At 53.7% G+C, this 9712-nt stretch overlaps 1 protein-coding gene across 2 annotated transcripts in view; it reads right to left on the reverse strand.

Moving 5' to 3' along the window:
• The window catches only part of GRK4 (G protein-coupled receptor kinase 4), a 41594-nt gene extending 31892 nt beyond the window's left edge, over positions 1–9702 (reverse strand). Inside the window, exons 1-2 of one of the 2 annotated variants that reach the window (XM_028159693.2) lie at positions 9094–9702; positions 4861–4956 (exon numbers count right to left, since the gene is read on the reverse strand). In XM_028159693.2, coding sequence (XP_028015494.2) covers positions 4861–4956; positions 9094–9145 — 148 coding nt within the window. In that variant the 5' untranslated portion in view covers positions 9146–9702. The remainder of the gene's footprint in view (positions 1–4860; positions 4957–9093) is intronic. The other variant, XM_028159695.2, reaches the window with a different exon arrangement.
• Between the last annotated feature and the right edge of the window lie 10 nt (positions 9703–9712).

The raw sequence follows: 9712 nt of genomic DNA on the forward strand, positions 1-9712 counted from the left end.
ACCCGCCCGGGGGAGGTGCGGGAGGTGCGGGAGGTGCGGGAGGTGCGGACGGACGCCGTTCATGCTCCAACCACACTTACCCGCTTCCAGGTGCGAGACCCGCACACTCACAGCTCCGTGCTAGTGCACCGACTTGAATTCTCAGAATAATCTGTGGCCCAACATGCGCAGAAGGTGAGTGACCGACCCAACAAGCAGTTCAGAGGCTGAAAGGCGGACATGGAGGGAAGCAAGTGTCGAGGCAAATGAAGCCTACAATGTGTTTGTAAAGCAGGGCCAGGTTTCCAGTCAGCCTGAGCCCACAGGGAGCTTCTCTCCACCCCCCCACCAGGGACCTGCCGCCACCGAGGGGGCAGCGAGGAGCAAATGGGCAGCTCTGCACCTGGCGGGGCCAAGAGGCAGGAGGGAGGGGGGAGAGGAGAGCAGGAGCGGAGGGAGGGAGGGGGGAGAGCAGGAGCGGAGGGAGGAGAGGAGAGCAGGAGCGGAGAGGAGGGAGGAGAGGAGAGTAGGAGCGGAGGAAGGGGGGAGAGCAGAGCGGAGGGAGGGGGGAGAGCAGGAGCGGAGCGGAGGGAGGGGGGAGAGCAGGAGTGGAGTGGCACCCCAGCCTGGGAGCGGGCAGAGGGAGGGGCTGGCTGGGCTCCCAGGGCGGGAGAGGGCTGCAGGCAGGGCCAGAGGTAACCGGGTGGGGTGGTGGCAGGCGGTCTCCAGGGAGACGTACCCACTGCCAGTCTGGTGACTCCTGGGTGCCCCCTACAGCTATCGCCCGAGTCCCATCTGCAGCCCAGACTGGTCTGAGCCCTGCAAGTGCACCTTCCGTCCCACGGGCTCCTCCCGCTGCGAGCCCCGCTCTGCATGGACCAGACCTGGCAGTCACCTCAGTTCCCCTCCCTCCTTCCACACAGAACACAACTGGACTCCGCTTCCTGAATATTCTCATCGTTCATGTCCTCACCACCCCCACACCAAGCTGCCATCTCCTGCCCGCACCATGGTGGGTCCCCCATATGGCCTCCCTGTGCCCACTCCTGACCTCTCAATCTCATTCTTCACTCTGAAGCCTGAGAGACGTGACTCTGATCGCATCATTCCTCGCTAACACCCTGACGTCTACTTTCTAACTCTAAGACACAAAGCCTCAGCGGCCTGCACACGCCGCCGCTCCTGTGGCCAGCAAGGGCCGGGAAGGGAAAGTGCCGCGGCTGCTTTGGGGGGCAGGCAGGCAGTTCCCCGAAAAGTGAAACACAGCTGGTTTCACGAAGGTGCCAAGTCGGAGGTGAAAGAGCAGTCACTCCCATGAGCGTGCTGAACAAGTGGATATCCAGTGGGAGAACGACCCTGGGTCCCTCTCCCCCTCCACAGACGAACGGCACTGGATCCAGCACCCAATGGGGAGAGCGAGGGTGGTCTCCACGGCTTTGGGTCAGGCGGCGTCCCCAAAGGGCAGCGTCAGGAAAATGGGAACAGCACGGGCGGGAGGAAGCATGTGGAATCGGGGACCTAATGCATGGAGCACTCACGTCTCAGCAACGAAAAGACAACCCCATTCCACTATGGGCGAGGAAGTCGTTGTTGAATCCTTACCCACGGTTTGATGTCTCCGAGTGGAAGGGAGGGAGGACAGAGAGAGAGAAAAGCATCCATGTGAGAGAAACACGTCCATCCACTGCCTTCCGCATACACCCCAAAGGGGAGGCGGGACGGGGCGTGGACGCGCACCGAGCCAGTGCCCTTGACCGAGAGCCGAAGCCACAACGCTTCCGTGCTCAGGCCAATGCTCCAACCACTGAGCAACAATGGCCAGGACTAAAAAGGGGCAAAGAATTTTAACAGACATTTCTCCAAGGAAATATATAAATGGCCAATAAGCACATGAAAAGATGCTCGACATCGTTAGTCTTGGGAAATACAAAGCAAAACACAGTGAGATGCCACTTCACACGCAGGAGGCCGGCTGCAGTGCAAACAAAAAGGAAAAAGAAAGTGCCGGCAAGGATGCAAAGAAATCGGAACCCCGTGCACTGCTGGAGGGATGGGAAGGGGGCAGCACTTTGGATAACAGTTTGGCTTCCTCAAGTCAAACTCAGAACTCCCTCTATCCAGCAATTCCAATTCTGGGTGCACACACACAAGACCGAGCGAGCGGGACCCAGACAAACGTTTCCACAGCACAGCCACCCACGTTCCTAGCAGCTTTCTCACAACGGCCCAAAGGCATGAAACGTCCCCCACGTCGACCAACAGACGAGTGACCAAATCCAGACTCCCCTGTGCTGTGCACATGAATGCCACGGGATTTTACTTTAAAATGGTTAAAATGGCGATCTTTATGTGCTTCTCACCACAATAAAAACTTGTACATAAATGTTTGTAGCAATATTATTCATAACCAGAGGCCTGGTGCACGAAATTCGTACATGAGTGGGGTCCCCAGGCCTGGCCAGTGATCAGGGTCGATCAGGTTCCCCGCCTCCCCCTTCCCTCACTACCTCAGCACCCCGCCATTGCCACTGGTCGCCCGCCGTTTTCCACGCCACCCCCTGGTGGTCAGCACACGTCATAGTGAGTGATCGAACTCCCAGTAAAACTCCTGAGGGGACACTTTGCATATTAGCCTTTTACACACTGAGTGGCCAGATTATTATGATCTCTGAACGCATAATAATCTGGCCACTCAGTGTGTGTGTGTGTGTGTGTGTGTGTGTACATATTAGAGGCCGGTGCATGAATTCGTGCATGGGTGGGGTCTAGTCAGCCTAGCCAGGGGGAGGGGACATGGGCAGTTGGCCGGCCTGCCTGCTGGTCAAACTCTTGGTTGAGGGGACAATTTGTATATTAGCCTTTTATTCTATAGGATATACACTGAGTGGCCAGATTATTATGCGTTCAGAGATCATAATAATCTGGCCACTCAGTGTATAAGTAGACATAAAAATAAAAACAATCCAATGTCTATTAACTGATGAATAGGTAAATAAAATGCAATATATCCTCACAACAGACTATTATTTGCCAACAAAAGTGGATTAAGTACTGATTCATGCTATAGCATGAATGGCCTTGAAAATGTGTTAAGTGAAAGAAACCAGTCATAAAAGACCACGTAGTATATGGTTTCCATTTACATGAAGTGCCCAGAAAAGGCAAATCCAGAGAGCAGATTAGTGGCTGCCTAGGACTGAAGGAGGGGGAGGGAATGGGGTGTGGCCCCCATGGGTACAGGGCTTCTTTTTGAGGTGATGAAAAGGTAAGCTTGACTGTGGTAATGGCTGCACAACTCCATGACTATAGTAAAAACCACTGAACTGTACACTTTAAGGAGGTAAACTGTATGGCATGTTAATCATATCTCAATAAAACTGCCATTGTAAACACATAATGAGGCTGAAACAACTGGATAGGTCTTGGGGGGGAACTACCTTCTTTATACTGTCTGAAATTATTTTAATTTAAAAAAATATATTTTTATTTATTTCAGAGAGGAAGAAATAGAAACATCAATGATGAGATAGAATTATTGCTTGGCTGCCTCCTGCACACCCCCTCCTGAGATCGAACCCGCAACCCGGGCATATGCCCTTGACCGGAATCGAACCTGGGACCCTTCAGTCCACAGGCTGATGCTCTATCCACTGAGCCAAAGCAGCTAGGGCTGAAATTATTCTTGATAGTTAAAATATCTAAACTTTCTTAAAAAGGAACTGTAATAATACTAAAGAAAAGATGGATTTATTTTTTTTTTAAATTAACCTTTGGTGTCTTCCCTAAGCACAAGACTAAGTACAAAAACTAAAAAGAGCCCTCGCCGGTTTGGCTCAGTGGATAGAGCATCGGCCTGCGGACTGAGGAGTCCCGGGTTCGATTCCGGCCAAGGGCACATGCCCGGGTTGTGGGCTCGATCCCCAGTGGGGGGCGTGCAGGAGGCAGCCAATCAATGATTCTCTCTCATCATTGATGTTTCTATCTCTCTCTCCCTCTTCCTTCCTCTCTGAAATCAATAAAGAAATATATTTTAAAAAAAAAAAAACTAAAAAGATTGATATATTTGTCTACATAAAAAATTAAAACCTCTGTATGGAAAAATGTACTGTATACCAAAAAAGCAGAAATATAAAATATATTCACATTTGAATATCTAAAGATAAGTTCCTTTCATACATAAAGAGCTTTTACAAATGAGTTAGAAAAAGCAAAAAATTTTTAAAAGTTCATGAAAATGCTCAACCCCATCCATAAATAAAACAAGAAACCATTTTCAAATTATAGTTTATCTTTATTAAAAATATTGAAATAAATATCATTATTTTAATATGTTAACAAGGTCACAGGCAAAGAAACCTTGTAACATATTGTTGGCATGAAAGTAAAGGGATACAACCTCTTTGGAGAGTAACTTGGCAACATCAAATTTTTGAATGCATGTACCCTTTGAACTGAAAAACGCATCTTTTAAAAAATACGACGATGCCTGCCCTGTAGACAGGGCTCCACATCTGACTTCCTGTGCGCACATCAGGACTGGTAGCTAACTCTCACTCCTCACAGCTGCAGGGTTCCCGTAAGGGACAGTCACCTTCTATCTGCCTGATCCTCTCCTGAAGTTATCCTCAGTCATTCTTGTCCACATGCAGAGAGAACTGTGTGTGGAAAGAGACTGAGAAACAGTTAACAGTGTCCCTTCTACAGCCATATACTTTATAACTCCGATTAGAAAACCTACAGGCTTTTCCCCTGGAAGAACCATGAACTATAAGAAGAATGTACCATATCATTTTTGAAACAAGAAAGGAACTCAAGAAATAACACCTAACGGATGATACAATGCCAGAAGTACCTCCAGACACAGCAGCTCCATTTACTCACCAATGGAATGTCTAAGCTCGATGCACTGGCTAACAGGGGGTAGCTTCAGCATCTCCCTCCATTTTTTACTACGACCACTTTTTTTGCCATATCCTCCTAAATTTGGGGGGGAAAGAGGCATTTTTTAAATGGTCAGAAATATCTAATTATAACAATTACTTCCACTAATGGCATTTACTATAAGCCAGATACTTTTCTAGAAGTTTCACCAGTCTACGCTCAATAAATCCTCCCGTCAACCCTATGAGATATACTGTTGCTATGCTCTTGTCAAAATCCTAATTTTACAGGTGAGAAAACTAAGGCACAGATATGTGAAATAATTTGCCTGGCCGGTGTTGCTCAGTGGTTGAGCAAGTCTTGTTCAATTCCTGGTCAGGGCACATGCCTGGCTGTGGACTCCTTCCCCAGTGAGGGACGTGCAAGAGACAGCCAATGAATGATTCTCTCTCATCACTGATGTTTTTTGTTTTGTTTTGTTTGTTAATCCTGACCCAAGGATATTTTTCCATTGATTTTTAGAGAGTGGGCAGGGGAGAGATACACAGAGAGAAACATCCATGTGACAGAGACACATTGATTGGTTGCCTCCTCTATGCCCACTACCAGGGCTGGGGATTGAGCCTGCAAACGAGGTACATGCCCTTGACTGGAATCGAACCCAGGACACTTTGGTCCGAGGACCAACACTCTATCCACTTAGCCAAACTGGCTAGGGCTCATCATTGATGTTTCTATCTTTCTCTCCCTCTCCCTTCCTCTCTGAAATCAATAAAAACATTTTTTTAAATAATAATTTGCCTAAAGCAGTTACCCTATCTAATAAAAGAGTAATATGCAAATTAACCATCACTCCGCCACACCCACAAGCCAATCAGGCATGCGTATGCAAATTAACCCAACCAAGATGGCTGCAGCCACAGATCGAACAGGAGGCTTGGGTTGCCCCCGGCGATGGAAGAAGCCAAGCTTTCCGCACACCCTGGCCAGCCCAGGCCTCCACTCGAGGCTACAAAGTTTCAATTATAGAAGATAAATAAATCCCAGATACCAGGGCCTCTGCTTGGGTTGCCGGGGGCGGGGGGGGGGGGGAGTTATGGCCGGCCTGCAAACCACCACAGGCCCCTCACCCAGGCCGCCCCACGCCCCAAGGGAACCCCCACCCTGATCCAGGACACCCTTCAGGGCAAACCAGCTGGCCCCCACCCGTGCGTCAGGCCTCTATCCTATCTAATAAAAGAGTAATATGCAAACTGACCATCACTCCAACACACAAGATGGCTGTCCCCATGTGGACACAAGATGGCCAGCAGGGGATGGACCAGGTCTGCAAGGGAGGGCAGTTGTGGGCAATCAGGCCAGCAGGGGAGGGCAGTTAGGGGTGACCAGGCCGGCAGAGGAGGGAAGTTGGGGGCGACCAGGTCTGCAGGGAAGGGCAGTTGAGGGGACCCAGGCCTGCAGGGGAGAGCAGTTGGGGGGGGGGGACCATGCCTGCAGGGGAGGGCAGTTAGGGGTGACCAGGCCTGCAGGGGAGGGTAGTTAGGCATCAATCAGGCTGGCAGGGGAGTGGTTAGGAGTGATCAGGCTGGCAGGCAGAAGCGGTTAGGGGCAATCAGGCAGGCAGGCGAGCAGTTGGGAGCCAGCAGTCCTGGATTGTGAGAGGGATGTCCGACTGCCCGTTTAGGCCCGATCCGTTTAGGCAGTCGGACATCCCTCGAGGGGTCCCAGATTGGAGAGGATGCAGGCTGGGCTGAGGGACACACTCCCCCGCCCTCACCCGTGCACAAATTTTGTGCACCGGGCCTCTAGTAGCTAATAAACAGAGAAGCTGGGGTTTGAACCCAAGTGATGACACTACAAATGGGGCCATGCTGCACTAAGGGGGTTGGTTGTACTTGTCACCTTTTTCTTGAATTTAACAAAGTAACAAATCTCCCCCTTCCTCTCCAATTGCTTACTAAGTACCCATTAAATGGCCAGCACTGAGAGGGATACAAAATAAAGATACAAGCCATGCCCTGCCCTTACACAGATTACAATTTAGCCTAAGAGTCATTGACTACACTGTGTTAAGAACCCCCAATTCCCAATTCCCAAAGGGCAGAGTGTTTACAGGCTGGAAGAAAGCTAGAAGAGGGTTAAGGTAAATTGGAACCTGAAGGATGGAAACAACTGAAACGGGAAAAAGCACCACGTGCCCTGGAATTGAAAGCATGCTGTAATGTGCCCGAACGGAAACCAAAGCTGTTCATTTCTGTAACAAAATGCATTGAGTAGCTCCAGTCGTGGGAACAAATTAAGTGCAATGAAGGAAACAAAAAAATGTTGGCTAATCTATACTAACAAAAGGGTAACATGCTAATTAGACCAGGTTGACCAGACATCTTCCGGATAATATGCATACCTCTGGACTCAAAGCGTTTAGAAGCAACTTCTAGAAACTCCCTGCAACCAAAAATTCTGGGTTGGAAGCCTCATCAAGAGGACAGCAAGGACAACAGGTACATGAATTAAGCCTCAGATGCTAAACTGCTCAACAAGCCACAGCCTGAGTCAGAAGGGAACTGCAACGTGAAAGACAAAATCCGATTCAGCGTGCCTACCCTACACGCCCACCTCTGCATTTATGCTGCCAATTCACCGAGAGATAAAATGGAGTGAAGTCTCCTGATAAGCATGTGAGACCATTTAAGATGACCAGTTAAAGCAATTAAAGGTCGTAAATTGTGTAACAAATGTATTACACACACAAAACCCTAACTTTTTAAAAGAATGATTTTTATCTTCTATTTTATTAACGGTATGATTATTTCATACTTCCTTAGAGTGTGCCTGGCATACCAGAACACAAACAACTTCTTCAATGCAACATCATTTGCCAACATGAATGTTTCCCCCAGTTACCTTCAATACAGGGTGGGGCAAAAGTAGGTTTACGTTGCTTGCATGTAAAGTAAACAATTGATAATCGCACAGGAATAAACTGTGATTCACGTACAACTGTAAACCTACTTTTGCCCCACCTGTACCATGTTTCAGGCGTACAGCATGGTGGTTAGACAGTCCCATCACTCACCACGCGACTGAGCCCCTGGTAAGCCTCGTACCACCACCCCTGAAAGGAGAAACGACTCTAACGAAGTTCGGTTTGGGACCAAAAAGAGAGACCGGCTTTATTCTCAGTGAATCTAGAAAATGGCTGGATCGCTAACATTAACCAGCACTGAAGCCCAGGGCAAGGCAGCGCGCTCACGCCCCGCCAGGGCGCGCAGAGCAGCCGAGCGGACACACTCCGCCGGGAAACGCGCCCTCCGCTCTGAGCCAGGAAGCAGGGCTCCGCCTGGAACCAGCTGCGTGTGCGCACCCGCAGCGCCCATCGGACCTGCCCGCATCCACACCTCTGCGGGGACCAGTGTGGCGGGAGCGCCTCGCCGCGGGCGGCCCTGCTTGGGGGGGGGGGGGGGGTGCGCGCCCTGCGGCCTGGCTGCGGCACTCGGGAGCTCTACCTGCCTCCGCGGCTCCCCACGGCCGAGCAGCACTCACTCCGTTCCTGCCCCCCAGGCACACGTGGCGCCCCCGGCAGACCCGACGCCACGTCGGACGGTCGCTCGATGACCAGCCGGGCGCCCCGCGGACTGTCCCACCGACTCCGCCCCCGGCTCTGCCGCTCCAGAGCCTCGCACGGCGCCCCACAGCCCGAGCAGGTGCGGCCTCGCTGTCACCTCCACAGGAAAACCGGGTCCAAAGTGGGCCCTCCCTCCTCCTCCCTGGGGACCCCACCTTCCCATTCGCTCCTGTGGCTTCGAGAATTCCTGTCCAACGTTTCGGGCTGGGCGCCTCCGAGGGCTGGGCAACCACTTCGTGAGATCTACACGAGCGGGAGGGGGGTGACGAGGGAGGAACCCCCAAAGCCCCGACACAGCCGCGTTCACGTCTCTCGGCGCTAATCCACTCCCACCTCGCGGTGCAGCACCGACGCTCCGGCCCAGCACCCAGGCCCGCGGGAGCGCCCGCTCCGGCTCCGACGCCGAGGTCCTGCGCGGCCTGGCACGGGACCCGCGGCGGGCACCCCGGACGCCTGCGGGCACCCCACAGCCAGCAGCTGGGTGAAACGTGGGCCTGGAAGCGCTCGCCCGGTCCCGCCGGTTCGTCCCCGAAAGACCGCAAGGTCGTGCTCCGCGGGCTTCGCCGGCGCCCGCCCCTCCCTCCGGCCCGGGTCCGCGGGGCACCCACCGAGGCGCGCCTTCAGCAGCAGCGAGTTCGCCACGAGGTTCTCCAGCTCCATGGACCGCCGCCGCCGGTGACGCCTTCGCTGCTTCCGCAGCCGGGCTGCGCGGGCTCGAGGACGCGGGGCCGGGGCCTCCGCGCGGCGCCCGCCGGCCCGCACCCGCCCGCCGGGCCCCGCACTCGGCCGGGAAGGGCTGCTCCGCCGTAACGGCCACGACCACGGCCACCACCCGTGCCGCCGCCCCCGGGCCCGCTTGCCGCGACGACGCCGCCGCCGCGAACGCTGCCGCCGCCGGCCCGGGGCGCCGGCGGGGACGGGACGCGGGGCGAGGGCAGGCCGGCCTCCGGGCTTCTCCGCGGTCACCACCGCCGCGCCGCCGCCCGCGCTCTCGGCCCCATCACCCCCGCTCCGCGCGCGTAGCTCTCCTCAGGGCCACGGGTCTCCAACGAGCCCGACCCCAGGGAAGGGCTCCCAGCAGGGCCACCGCCCCCGGCGGCGACGGCTACTGCCGCCGCCGCCGCCGCCGCCTCCTTCTCGCAGCGCGGCCGGCTCTCCGCTAACGGCTCCCGGAGGGCGGAGCTCCAGCGCCCCCTCGCCCCCACCTGAGGCGGCTGCGGCGCCCTG

This window comes from Eptesicus fuscus, chromosome 2 (genome assembly GCF_027574615.1).
Source record: "Eptesicus fuscus isolate TK198812 chromosome 2, DD_ASM_mEF_20220401, whole genome shotgun sequence".
Taxonomy (NCBI): Eukaryota; Metazoa; Chordata; class Mammalia; order Chiroptera; family Vespertilionidae; genus Eptesicus; species Eptesicus fuscus.